This window comes from Lipotes vexillifer, unplaced genomic scaffold, assembly GCF_000442215.2.
Source record: "Lipotes vexillifer unplaced genomic scaffold, Lipotes_vexillifer_v1.1 scaffold53, whole genome shotgun sequence".
In the NCBI taxonomy this organism is placed as follows: domain Eukaryota; kingdom Metazoa; phylum Chordata; class Mammalia; order Artiodactyla; family Lipotidae; genus Lipotes; species Lipotes vexillifer.
In genome coordinates, this window is record NW_006791814.1 from 4,087,351 (window position 1) to 4,101,242 (window position 13,892).

The 13,892-nt window shown below is 50.1% G+C and overlaps 1 protein-coding gene across 1 annotated transcript in view; it reads left to right on the top strand.

The window, feature by feature from the left end:
• The first annotated feature begins 3,803 nt into the window (after positions 1-3,803).
• CCN5 (cellular communication network factor 5) overlaps positions 3,804-13,892 on the top strand; it is a 12,172-nt gene continuing 2,083 nt past the window's right edge. The window contains exons 1-3 of the mRNA XM_007464777.1: positions 3,804-4,017; positions 8,299-8,515; positions 13,591-13,845. Coding sequence (XP_007464839.1) covers positions 3,958-4,017; positions 8,299-8,515; positions 13,591-13,845 — 532 coding nt within the window. The 5' untranslated portion in view covers positions 3,804-3,957. The remainder of the gene's footprint in view (positions 4,018-8,298; positions 8,516-13,590; positions 13,846-13,892) is intronic.

The following is a 13,892-nucleotide window of genomic DNA, read 5'->3' on the forward strand; positions in this document are numbered from 1 at the left end:
ACGTCCAGAGCCTGTGCTCCGCAACGGGAGGGGCCACAACAGTGAGAGGCCCGCGTACCACAAAAAGACAAAGAAGCAAGCAACTGAATTATGCTGATCCATCAGGGCACACGTTTGAGTAGGGAAGGATGATTTGAGAGGACGCAGCTCAAAGATGCAGAAGACCTGCCCAGCTTCACTGGACCATCTGCAACCAAAAATAAACTTTTGTTGGGTTAAGTCACTGAGATTTGGGAGTTTATTTGTGACCTCAGCATAGCTTAATGTCCCCCAATTAATACACTGGGATAGGACATTGTCATTTAGCTAGTCAACCCATATTTATTGAGTTCCTACCATGATCTTATTTTGTGCCCTGGACGCCTCACTCCTAAGGAGGCTCTCACTCTCCAGGTCCTACAAGGGCAAGGTCAGCACCTGACAGTGAGAGATCCTAAAACTTAGTTCCCTTAGCACCTTTGTTTCTGCATCCTAGTCCCAGGGCTGTAAGTCACTGAGGGAGCCAGGATTTGAAGTGGGAACTTTTTGGCTTACGAGCCTTAAATTTGCTTTCTGTAGTGCAAAGAGCCTCAGTGCTCATTCTAGGGTCTTACGGGGGGCGGGGGCCGCGCTATAGCAGCAGCCAAAAGACTCACGAGCTCCCTGGACTATCTCATCCCTCTAGTGCCAAACTTGGCAGTTTGAGGGCCTGAACCACAGTAACCAGTCAGCACAGTGGCAGCTCCTGCCGCGGACTTTCAGTCCTTTGAACATGTACGGACAGTTCATCACTCACACTCTCATCACCCGACGCCCTGCTGCCAACCTGAGGGCTTCCTGAACCGGCCAGGTCCCAGGGCCGCCCGCTGTCCACACTCACCCATCTTCAGTTATTTAGAGACAACAAGTTCCAAGCAAAAACACATGCTCTGAATCCGAGGGGCCCCTCCCGGCAGGAGGCGACACTTCCACTGGCGTCTTGTTGCCTCTCTGGGCAGCACTGTCTTTCCTTCCCTCCCTTTGGAAAGCACACCCCGGCCTCACCCCCTCACTGGTGGGGGAGGGACTCGTCCTCTGATACGATATCGCTGTGAGCAGTGAGCCTCTCTCCACCTCCTCCTCGCCTCCTGGTTTCTCTGGTCTTCCTTCTTGTCTTAGAGGAAGAAATGGTTCAAAACTTCCTCCCACGAAAATGAATCAGTGGTAACAGAGGTCAGAATAGTGAGTACCTTGGGAGGCAGAGAGTATAGTCTTGGAAGAGGCATGAGGAACTTTCTGGAAATGTATCTTGACCTGGGTGGTGGTTACATGGGTGTGTACATATGTGAAGAGCTGTTGAGATGTACACTTAAGACTACTGCACTGTAAGCATTTCTGTTTATGTTACCCCTCAATTAAAAAAAAATATATGCCACAGAGACCTCTCTGAGCAGTAGCAAAAATAAATAACCACAACATAGGTTTTGGAGTCATATGAACCTTCACTGAAAATCTGCCTCTGTTTTCTAGCTGTGTGACCTAGGCAAGTTATTTAACCTCCCTGAACTTCATTTCTTTTTCTTCCTTCCTTTCTTTCTCTCTTCCTTCCTTTCTTTCTCTCTTCCTTCCTTCCTTCCTCTCTCTCTCTCTCTCTTTCTTTCTTTTTTAAAGGTATGGACTGTGAAGATTAGAAACACCACTTCTTATAAAATGTACTTAGCACAGGGCTAGCTCCCACTGGGTGCTCAATACACAATCATTTTCATTGTTATTAAAACCAGTGACCCTAGCAAGGATAGGATGGGGGAGTGGTTTTCCCTGGGGACAGACAATAAAAGGGGTACATTGCCCATAGAGAATTTAAGGATAAAATTGATGATAAAAAAAAGTCTGCTTTTTGTTATCACCATGCACTGGCAAATCTAAATAATGTCAGTTGGAAAATGCTACATCCTGAAAAAATCTTTTATTGGTGTACATTCTAAACAATTGTTGTGGTGACTGCTGAATTTTAATACTATGTAGGTAAGCTTCAAATTTAGCACATTTTAATTTCTTATCGAATTTCTAGGAATACAGTTACCGTGAGCACAGGTGGAGTCAGGAACACATGTTCACAAAGATAATCAGTTCCTAACAGTTCGAAATCTTTCATGCTTGCTCCAAGTACAGTTCCTGTCTCCAGCCCTGCGGTATTACATATTTCTGCATCTCACTAGTAGATTCAAAGAAACAATGACTGTCGGGTGATGGTGAAGTCGAAGATATACACAGTTCAAGTTTGTCATTCTAGGCGACTCCTTGGAATTTTGACTTGTGTCTAAAATTTAGAAAAGTGAAACAGTGTGAACTGCAAAGGGTAACGTTTTTGCCTGGTAAGTGCAAATTCTAGTTCATACATGAAACATATGTGTTTCATCTCAATGATTACAGATCATACTTTGTTGTATGAAGGAGATGTGTGCTCCAAAATGATCCACTGTGTGTGTAAAATATCCTAGGCATGCCTCTGACTCAAACAAAAGTATTCGTTAATAAAGAACACTGTATCTCCTTCGCCCCAAGTCTGTGGACGCACAACCCTCGCCCTCAGTCACTTCCTCCAGCCATAAATGATCAAATCCCACATTTTCATCTCCAACCTCCATCTGCATCAACTCCTTCTCCTGGAATTGCACCCAACACCATCTGGACCTTTCTGCTGTCCAGCTCCATCGTTTTGAGATTCGGCGTACTGGGGGGAGATGATGGGGGCCAAAGCCTTCTCCAGCCACCACGTGACACCACCTCTAGTATTATCTTTGCCAAATTCTACAGTCAAAGGTCATGTCTTTATAACTCCCCCATCCCAGTGGCTGGGACGTTGTAGATGCTCCTCAAATGCTGGCGGTGTGAATATCATGTGTCTTACTTCCCCATGTGTAGCACCGCGCCCCACCTCACTGTCAGCTCCAGACACACCAGGCATCTTTGTCTCCCAGAACAGGAACTGCTCTCACGCTCTCCCCCACCTCTAGGCATCTGTACATGCTGTTCCCTCTGTCTGGAATGTTCTGCCCTCTCTAACTCCTTTTCGCCTTGGTTCCTCCTCCAGAGATCTGTCTCCTACCCTTGGTCTGAACAGGACCCCTCCTCGATATTCCCAGAAAGTCCACCTGCTCTCCCACTGTCCTTTCCCCCTCTGGGTTTGCCCCCTCTGCAGGGGCTGGAGACGCAACAGAGAGGGCCTCAGAGTTGGTTGAATTCAGCAAAATGCATCTGGTTCTTCCACATCACCTAGCAGGGCCCAGCAAGAACGGGCACACACTAGGTCCAGCCTGCACGGGCTCATCCACCACGGGCCACCTTCCAGAGCCCAACAAGCAGGCCATGGGGAGGCCCCTCTTCGCCAAAAGCAAACAGGCCTCCCAGGGAAGTTTTGCTCTGGGTCACACCCGCCTCTGGATGGCTGCCAATCTTCCTGCCAGAAACCGCAGGCCCGCCAAAGCCGCCCGGAGTCCAGGCCACGGGGCTTGGAAGGACTCGGGTCAGCTTTGCAAAGGGGGTGTCTGCTGAGCACTTCCTGGATCAACAGCCCCCCGTCCCTGGGATCAGGCAGGGGGGCTGGGGCTGGGTTGCAGCTAGAGAGGCCCCTCTTGGGCTGGGAGGAGCTAGAGAGGCCCCTGCCAGCCTGTCACAGGCTCTTGGCACTGGCATTGGCTCTGGCTTTCACACACACACACACACACACACACACACACTGGCAAGCACCCCCCAGGTGGCCTCCACAGTCTCACCTTCAGGTAAATGGGCTCATCAGTGGGAAGATGAGAATGGGAAAGAAACAAGGGCTACAAAGGCCAGCATGTGTGTGTGCAAGTGTGTGTGTGTGTGTGTGTGTGTGTGTGTGTGTGGTGTGTGTGTGTGCATGCCTGGGAGTGACCTCACAGCTGCTGGAACATAAAGACTTACAGGTTCTGCCTCCCAGGCTCAAAGCTGGCTCCGTGGGGACACAGTGACATGAGAGGCACACCACAGACCCACCTCCTGGCCTTCTCCCTCCTCTGCCTCTTCTCCAAGGTAAGGGGGCCCCAGGCCCCAAAATGTACTGCTGGCTTCCTTGGTGTGGTGGGGAAGGTGTTAAATCACAGCCAGGGACCCCCTGGGAGAATTCCTGCAGGCCTCCTGTGTGGGGCTCAGCTCAGCTTCCCCCCTCTGATGTCCAGACAGCTGCCTCTGGCCAGCTCTGCTGTGTGACCCCAGGCAAATCTCTTTCCCTCTCTGAGCCTCAGCTGCCGCACACCACAGACCCACCTCCTGGCCTTCTCCCTCCTCTGCCTCTTCTCCAAGGTAAGGGGGCCCCAGGCCCCAAAATGTACTGCTGGCTTCCTTGGTGTGGTGGGGAAGGTGTTAAATCACAGCCAGGGACCCCCTGGGAGAATTCCTGCAGGCCTCCTGTGTGGGGCTCAGCTCAGCTTCCCCCCTCTGATGTCCAGACAGCTGCCTCTGGCCAGCTCTGCTGTGTGACCCCAGGCAAATCTCCTTCCCTCTCTGAGCCTCAGCTGCTTCCTCAGTTGAATGGGTATAATGTTCATGGGGCCTTTGTGAAGATCATTTATCATAGTTCACCTAGAGTGCTTAGCACAGAACCTGGAATATGGCAAATGTTTAAGAGAGGACTTTTATGATTATTACCAATCCCCATAGCTCCCCTACAGACAGAAGTGGGTCTCCTCATTATAAATGGGGAGACTCAAGACATGGCCTGCTTTGCCTGTGAGCCAGGATTTGAATGGATGTCGGTGCACAGCTAATTGGAATGTTCATACCACAGGGGCATTAATGCTGCTGGGCCCTCAGGCAGTGAGTGGCCTGCTGACCCTAGCTGGAGGTGGATAAGGAGACAGCTCCATGGAATAATGACCTTCTCTCCTGGGATATTTTCAAAGGGCTTGTGGAACATCCACCTCGCCTACCATGACCAATAACCCCATAAGGAATTATTATCACCTGTTTTCAGTCAAGCGAGTCTCCGAGAGGGTAGGCAACTTGCTCAAAACCACACAGCATCAGAGCAATAGAGGAGATAGAACCCAGGATAGGCTTGGGTGTGAGGCAGGGGGGACTGCAGTCTGTCTCTCCACCCCCAACCTGAACCAAGGCCACGGTTGCTGAGCCTGCCATCACCTTAGCAAATAGGTTCCTGGTGTCATGGGTATTGGCCCCCCATAAGCCACGATCTCACTGTATTTTCATGCTCCTTTGAGGATCACAGGCAGGAACTTTTCTCTATCCTGGGTCCAAGCAGTGGTTGGGGGAAGGCTGAGAACCCTGCTGGCATCCTAATCCTGCTGTTTGTTCTTCCAAAGGGGGTGTGCAGGACATGATTCCAGGGAGGGTAGCGTGGGTAGCCGGAGCAGGGGACTTGGGGTTCTGGGCTTAGGATTTAAGGAAAGGCCAAAGTGAAGCGGTCCTAGACTCACCGTTCACCTCCCCCAGCCCTCCATTCTTCCCAGGCTCCAGGGAGCATCCCACACAGAACACAGGAACTTAGTCATCACACACATGAAAGCCGCAACAATCCGCAGAGAGAGAATTCCAAGTCTTGCAGGCAGGGCTCAGGCCTGTGGACAGGGGCAGGCGGTAGAGACCTGGAAACAAGCCAAGTCACATTGACCTAGAGCTGGTGGTGATCTCATTAAATCCTTGTCACGACTCCAGGACAGGTGGTCTCCACCCCATTTTACTGAGGAGGAAACAGCTCCCTCCCCACGGAACAGTTCAGTGAAGTGCCCAAAGCCACACAGCAAGTCAGTGGTAGAACTTGGAGTTCAACTCTTGCCCGGATGATTCCCTGTCCAGGGCTCTTGCCTCCTGGGGACCACAGCAAGGGTCTGGGGAAACCAAGTGTGTGATGGGGCTACCTGAACAACGGGACGGGGTGGTTAGAAAGGGCACGGAGATAGAGGGATACCAGAGAGGACTTATCTCTTCTTGGCTATGCTGAAACACCCTCCCTGATATCCCTCTTGAACAGATGGGTAAATTGAGGCAGAGGCTAAGTGGCATCAGAGCCGCTAGGGGACAAGAGGTAGGTGTGGCAATTAAGAGACTGGGCCTTGGATTCACATAAACCTGGATTCTGATCCTGGCTCTACCGCTTAGTGGTGATACCACTACACTGCTTTAAGCTTCAGTTTCCTCGTCTTTAAAATGGGCATAATGCTTAACTTCCCTGGCAGTCCAGTGGTCGGGACTCCATGCTTCCACTGCAGGGGGCGCAGGTTCGATCCGTGGTCGGGGGACTAAGATGCTGCATGCTTCACAGTGCAGCCAAAAAAAAAAAAAGGAATTAAAATGGACGTAATGCTGGTACCTCACACTGGAGGGTTAAATTAGCACGTTAAAGTGCTCGGCACCCGGTGTGCCCACAGTAAATGTCAACCATAATCATTGGGGTTATCAGTGGCCTCTCCTGGGCCCGTCAGGACCTGCAGATCCGGCCCCTGTCAAGCTCTCCCCGTAGAGAGAGCCCAAAGTGAGAACCCAGGTGCAAAGCAGAAGGCTTATCTCCTGGCATCCCCGCTTTCGGGAGGGAGGGACGCAAGAGTCAGTTCTGGTCAAAGGCCCCCCACTTCCCACCAACCAAGAGAGCTCAACCTCTGGTTTGGAAGGGACCCCCAAAGTCCAGCCGATTTTTTCTCAGCTCAATTCCACGTGAATCACCTCTGAATTTGTTAAAATGCAGATTTAGATTCATAAAGAAGGGCCCTAGATGCTGCATTTCTAACAAGCTTCCAGGTGATGGGGCTGCTGCTGGTCCAGACCACACTCTGAGGGGTGAGGCTAGACCATCTTCTCTAGAATCTGGTATCACCTAGTCTCCTGCTTGAAATGCCTGTGGAAGTGGAAACTCGCTCTTCGTGAGGTTCCAGGCACAGAGCTGTACACTTGCATCTATTGTTACCAGTGCCATCTTAGATGGGGGCCCTGTGAGTGCCCCCTGGTCTGCGACCCCCACCGGAGACTGGTCTGCCAATTTGGGGCAGCCCCTAGTGGCCAGCATGGGAACTGCAGAGGTTTGCAGGATAGGGAGTCCTAGGGGTGGGAAAGGTGAGGATTAGGGTAAGGGGGTCATTGCCTGCTTTGGGGCCACACAGGACTTAGGAGGTCATTCATTTCATCTTCCTAAACTGCAAGTCTTCCATCTTCTGCATAAAACCCTCCAGTCCTCCAAGGATCCATAGATGCGGCCACTGGTAACATCTTGAATTATGCATGGTCCTTGGTCCCTACCTTCCAATGGACATATGGGGAGCCCAGGGCATCTGGTTTCTGGTTTGGTTGTTTCACTGCCCTGAGTGAGGAGGGGCAGTCAGGATGCCTGGACTGATACCTTGAGCTGCCCCTGGGGGTGGGTTCCTAAGGCTTTTCCCTATTACAGGAAATGTCTATCCCAAATCTGGGTTCCTGGATCCCCAATGAGGAAGCAGGCTCCCAGCCCTGCAGCTAACCCACTAGGACTTTGTCCCTTGCTCTATCTGGAGCTCAGTTCCCCTATCTTTACATGGCAGGGGGAGGGATTTAGACTGGAGCAGAGGTGCCAGTAACCTAGCTGGGCATCAGAAGCCCCTGTTAAGAACAGATTTGAGGGCTCAGCCTCTGAAAGTTCTGATTTGGTAAGTCCCAGAGGAGGCCTAGGGGTCGGTATTTTATCAGGTTTCCTGGCTGATTGGATGCTCATCCAGAAACATATTCTAGATTGTTCCAAAGATCAAAAAACATCCATGATACTGTTTGATTTATTCAGCCCTCAAGATAAATATCCACTATCCACCTGCTAAAAAATGAATAGTACCCTGTCATTTTAATCCTTCCTTTTGTTGCTTTTGCCCTCCTGTAAGCTCCTAGAAGGCAGACCCTAAGCCCTTTATCGTAATTCACAATAAAGATCATTATAGCCAGATGCATGGAGTGTCTACTGCACGCCAGGCCATGTGCTAAAGGTTTAATATGCAACATTTCATGTACTCCTCAAAACAATCCTCCGAGTTAAACGTTATTGCCCCCTTTTCACAGATGAGGAAATTGAAGCTCAGAGAGCATAAGTAACTTCCCCAAAATTGCTCAGCTAATAAGGGGCAGACTTAGTTCCGGAACTCTAGTCCAGAGCCCTTGCTCATGATCACAATGCCATGCTGTCTCTTAGGGAGTGCCGTGGGGCTGCCGGGGTCCAAGGCCAGGTCTATGTGACTCCAGGGCCAAGGTGTGAACCCTACACTGGCAGAGAAGGAGTTAGTTGTGAGGGGCTCACTATCCACCTTGAACGACCATGGCTGAGTGAGGTCTCTGTCTCTGCAGGTGTGTGCCCAGCTGTGCCCAACACCGTGTACCTGTCCCTGGCCACCACCCCGATGCCCACAGGGGGTGCCCCTGGTGTTGGATGGTTGCAACTGCTGCCGGATATGTGCACGGCGGCTGGGGGAGCCCTGCGACCATCTCCACGTCTGCGACCCCAGCCAGGGGCTGGTGTGCCAGCTCGGGGCGGGCCCTGGCGGCCGGGGGTCCATGTGCCTCTGTAAGCAGGTTTGCGGGACTGATGGAGGGGGTGTTTGGGGGGGAAGTCAAGGCCTTGTGGTCCTGAGTCCAAGAGGAGCCCTTCTCTCTCCCAGCCAAACCTGGTGACACAGGGTTCCCTAAGCTCACTCCCCTCTTCTTTTCTTTTGTCTTTGCTCAGATTGTGGCCACCACCCAAACAACCCACCCTCCTTCTTCCTGTCTGTCCAGATCATAGCCGACTTTCAAAGCCAAGCTCCAACACCTCCTCCCCTGAGCAGCCCTCCCAGATTTCTCAAACCAGAAGTCATCATCCCTTCCCAGGACCCTCACAACCACACTCTTGTGAAAAATGAAAGGGCAACTCCCTATTTAGGGCATAACCTGTGTCAGGCACTGTGCTAAGCATTTACCTCCTAAATCACATAATCCTCACAATAATCCTATGAGGTAAGTACTTTCAGACCCATTTTATAGATGAGGAAACTGAGGCCCAGTGATACTAATGGACATGCTTAATGTTACACAGCTGGGGACTGAGTCAGGCAGGCTCTAAAGCAACATTCCATTCTGTCCTCTTCTGGGATTGGGAGCCCTTGGACAGTCTGAATCCTGAGTTTGCTATTTGCTAGTGACCTTGGGCATGTTACATCTTCTACTACCCTAGGCCTTGTGCTTTCTGGGGATTTAAATCAGGGGTTCTCAACTTTGCTCTAGGACTGGATAATTCTCTGTGTGGGGCTGCTGTTCTGTGTAGGACTTTTAGCAGCATTCCTGGTGTCTACCCACGAGATGCCGGGGAGCAAAGTCATCCCCAGTCGAGAACCACTGCTTTAGAGAACTATAAAGAGGTGAGGACTGTTCTGTTCCCTTTTTTTCTTTTTAAATAATAAGACTTGTAGAGCAATTTACCACTCTCATCTACATGGCTGTAACGCTTAAAAAAGAAAAAAGAACGAGAGATAGAGAAAGAGAGGAAGAAAAGCCCATGAATCATTGACAATAAGTCTATGTACAGGAAAAGCCTTATTAAAAAACAAAAATTATAGACATAAAGTTATCAACAGTAAATCCCTGTAAAATACTTTCTTTGATAAGTAGAGTATACTAATGAGAGAGGGGAGATGTGTTTTATAAACTTACAGATGATTGCTAATAAAAATGTATCTAAAGAAAAAATTAGACAAGTAACACTTAGCTTACAAGGCTATTATCTAGCTAAGCCATGACACATGTAAAGCACTTGGCAGAATTTATTTATTGAGCACCTGCCTAGCATTTACCATGGGCCAGGCACTAAGAGTTTCACAAATATCACCTCATTTAATCTCTCAACAACCATATGAAGTAGGTCCTAATGTCATCCCCATTTTGTAAATGGAAAAAAGAGGCACAGAGAGGCTAAGTAACTTGCCCAAGGTCACACAGCTCAGAAGTGGCTGAGCTGGGATTTGAATTCAGGGAGCTGGCTCCACAATCTTTGTTTCTAACACTCTACTGCCAGACGCTCAGTATATGCTTAGTACATAGTGGCTGTTACGGTCACTAACTTTATTAAGGAGCTTTTCGTATTCCACCTTGATTCAAATTTCAAATACCTGGAGGCCAAGAATTTACCTGGTCCTTGCTCCTTCCTGCCACTTCCAGCCCTGGTCAGGCGACACAGTGGTGCTCATGAATGTTTAACGACTGGAACCAAATTTGGAGGCTGGGAGCTAGTGAAGCCACGGATGAGCCAGAGCCAGCTAAGACCTCACAGAGGCTGAGTCTAGGTCTTGGCTCTGGAGGGAACATGCTTCCCCAAATCTCCCCTCTCACAACCTAGTTGGACAGCTCTTCACTGAGGACCAACTCCGAGTTGCGTGTGTGTCCAGCACTAGCTCCCGATCTCCCTGGCATTAAACGTGCAGCTTCCCCAGCTCAGCCAAGTGCGTCTCCATCCCTCCCGTGGCTCGGCCTCAAACTCTGGAGTCATTCTTGACTTCTTTTTTTTTCACATCCCACTCACTACCCACCAGCAAATTCTTTACAATATTTCAAGAATCCAACATTTCTCAGTCCCTCAACTGCTACCACCGGATCTGAGCCCCCTCATTACTCATCTGGATTTTGCAGAAGCCCCATAACTGTCTCCCTGCTTCTGTCCTTGGCCCCTAGTCTGTTCTCAACACGGCAGCCTGAGGGCTCCTTTAAATACATAAATCAGGTCACAGATCACTTCCCTCCTCTGCGTAAAAGCCTCCAATAGCTTCTCATCTTCTCAGAGTAAGAACCAAAGCCCCCTCAGTGGGCGACAAGACCCTGCAGGATCCTGCTCCTGTTTTCTCTACGACCACATCTAACTCCCTCTCTCCCTCCTGCTCTCTGCTCCAGCCACAGTGGCCTCCCCACTGCTCCTTAAATACTGAGGTGAGGCACGCTCCCACCTCAGGGCCTTTGCACTGGCTTTTCCTGCTCCCAGCCCTTTTCCCCCCAGATATCTGTATGGCGAGTTCCCTCACCTCCTTCACATCTTTACCCAAATATTGCCTTTTCAGTGAGGCCTTTCCCGATCACCACATTTAAAAACTACAGCCCTGCCCTCCTTTATTTTTCTAGCACTAATCGCCATCTGACATCACAAACACCACCTTGTTTCTTGTGTTTATTTCCACTGGAGCGAAAGCTCCAGTGAGGGCAGGATTTTGGCTGGTCTCAGTCATTGCTGTATCACAAGATACCTAGAACAAGGTCTGGCACGTAGTAGGCACTCAATAAATAATTGTTGAATGCATGAATAATAACAACAGTTCTGGTGGGGCTAGCAGTAACAGGCACTGTTTATGGAGCATGTACTGTGAACAAATCCTTTATATACATGATTTCATTTTAACCTTAATAATGAGGGAGGTCCTATTATTATCCCTATTTTGCAGATGAGGGAACTGGGGCTCAGAGAGGTTAAGTCACCTGCCTAAGGTCACACAGTGTGCAAGTGGCTGCAGGTAAAACAAACAAACAAAAAACAAAAAGACCCTGTTGTTCCTTCTCCTGCAAGGGACTCTCAGAGGGAAAGAAGGATGCAGAAATTACCAGATGACAAGGTTGCACCCTGAAGTTATTTGGGGGAAGTTTCTGGACAAGGGGGCCGTTGGAGAGGGCCCAGAAGGAGAAATAGGGTTTTGGCAGCAGTATGTGTGTATGGGTTGGGGGGGATCCCAAATCCCAGTACATTTGAAGGTGCCTCATGGTGTCGGGGACCACGCACATGGATTCACACAGATCCCGGGGTGGGGAGTGGCTGCCTAGGGATCATTACCTACCTCCCAATTAGCTCTGAGCTGAAGGACCCAGGAGAGGTGCCAGGAAATCTTACTAAAATTATCGCTCCCTCCAGCTGACTTTCCTAAATAATCCCTCTGTTTACCAGGTCATTCCAGTGACCAGGAGGCCCCAGGGCTGCAGCCCCAGGAGTCTGGCTGGGAGACCCAGCCTGAGGGTTATGGATTAAGGTGCAGCTACCCTTCTGGTTTCTTGGAAACCAGTGGCCACATGGTCCAGGCCAAAAGGTCAGGGATTTGGAACCAAAGGGCTGTGGCCTGGAAGGAGCAAGGAGATGGGGGTGACACTGGCCCTGTCCTGCCCAAAGGAATAGCATCACCTATTCCCATTTAGTGAGCATCTACTAGGTCCCAGGCTTGGGGCAAAATCCTTTAAGTGCACTAGCTCATTTGATCCTCCAGGGGCTTTGTGAGCAGGGTACTGAGGCTCAAAGAGGTGAAATAACTTGTCCCAGGTCCCATAGCTAGCAAGCAGGGAACTGGGATTTGAACCCAGGTCTGTGTGGTTCCAAAATTCCTGCATGTGTATGGATCTATTCGAGGTTTTTCTCAGAAGACCTGGGAAAACCAGCTTCCCATGAGTCCTTTCCCCCATACCCAGGTGCAGTGCCACCCACATCTCCAGGAAACCCTCCTAATTGTCCCTTTCTCTGCACTTCCTGAGCAGCTCACATACACCTCTCCAGGGCTCTTACTTTATTCTGTCTTGGAGATGGAGACATTCACACCTGTCCCCCACACTGGCCCTTGAATCCCTCTTAGTAAGGACTGGGTCTTAGTCCTGTCTAGGAACACAGTGGTTGGCACACAGGAGGGGCACGATATATATCTCTGAAGTGATAAGGAGTCAGAACTATTTTATCATTGTCTCTCATGTGCTGAGTCTTGTGCCAGGCATTCATTTGAAGGGCATTTCCTGAGGTTCTGTGATGCCAGAATGAACCCTCTTGGCCCCAGCCCTTAAGGGGTTCATGTCCAATAGAGGAAGAGGCCATAATACCCATATTTGAGGGCTTCATCCAAAGAGTGTTTCTTAAATACCTACTCTATGCCTAGCCGTGTGCTAGATGCTGTGTACACATTATCTCATCTCACTGAAAGTACGAATTACTGTTCTCATCATTGCTATTAAGGTGACTCAGAGAAGTTAAGTCACTTACGCAAAGTGACACAGCCAGCAAGTTGAGCCCTGACCTGACAGTGATGACTATAATACAGCAGATGGACAAGGAAAGTTTGTGACATGAAATCTCAGTGTGTATATAATAGTGGTAATATTTTATATATTTTAAAAACATATTATTATTAATATATAATAATTATTCTAATAATAACAACAGAGCAGCGAGGATCTATTGAAGGTCTCCTTCATGTTGTATTCATTCCAAATATCATTTCATTTAGTCTATATCACACCGTGTGAAATAAGTACCATTATAACCCATTTTGCAGGTGAGGAAACTAAAAGAAGTAACATCACTTGGGCAAGGTCCATAGCTAATAAAAGAGCTGAAACCAGGCCAATCTTCCCACAAAGCCTGTTCCAGGATGCAGCATGCTGTCTTCCTGAAGGCGACAGGGCAGTATGGCAATGGGGCGGGGGTGCATATCTCGGGGCTGGAGCCCCCTGCGGCGCTCAGATTCTGTAAGGGCACTGCATCCCCAGCGGGATCCAGACCAGCTCTGCAGAGAGGACCCCGTGGAGGATGTGGCCAGTGCAGCCCTCCCAGGGAAAAGTTGGGAGGTCACCGATGGAGATCCGGTTTCTCCTCTGCAGGGGGAGAAGATGAGGGCAGCTGTGAGGTGAACGGCCGCCTCTACCGGGATGGGGAGACCTTCCAGCCGCACTGCAGGATCCGCTGCCGCTGTGAGGATGGCGGCTTCACCTGTGTGCCCCTGTGCAGCGAGGACGTGCGGCTGCCCAGCTGGGACTGTCCCTACCCCAAGAAGGTGGAGGTCCCAGGAAAATGCTGCCCTGAGTGGGTGTGCGACCAGGGAAGGGGGCTGGGGGTCCAGCCCCTCCCAGCCCATGGTGAGTACAGGGCTGGTCCAGGGCCGCCTGGAGGTGTGGCGGGGGGG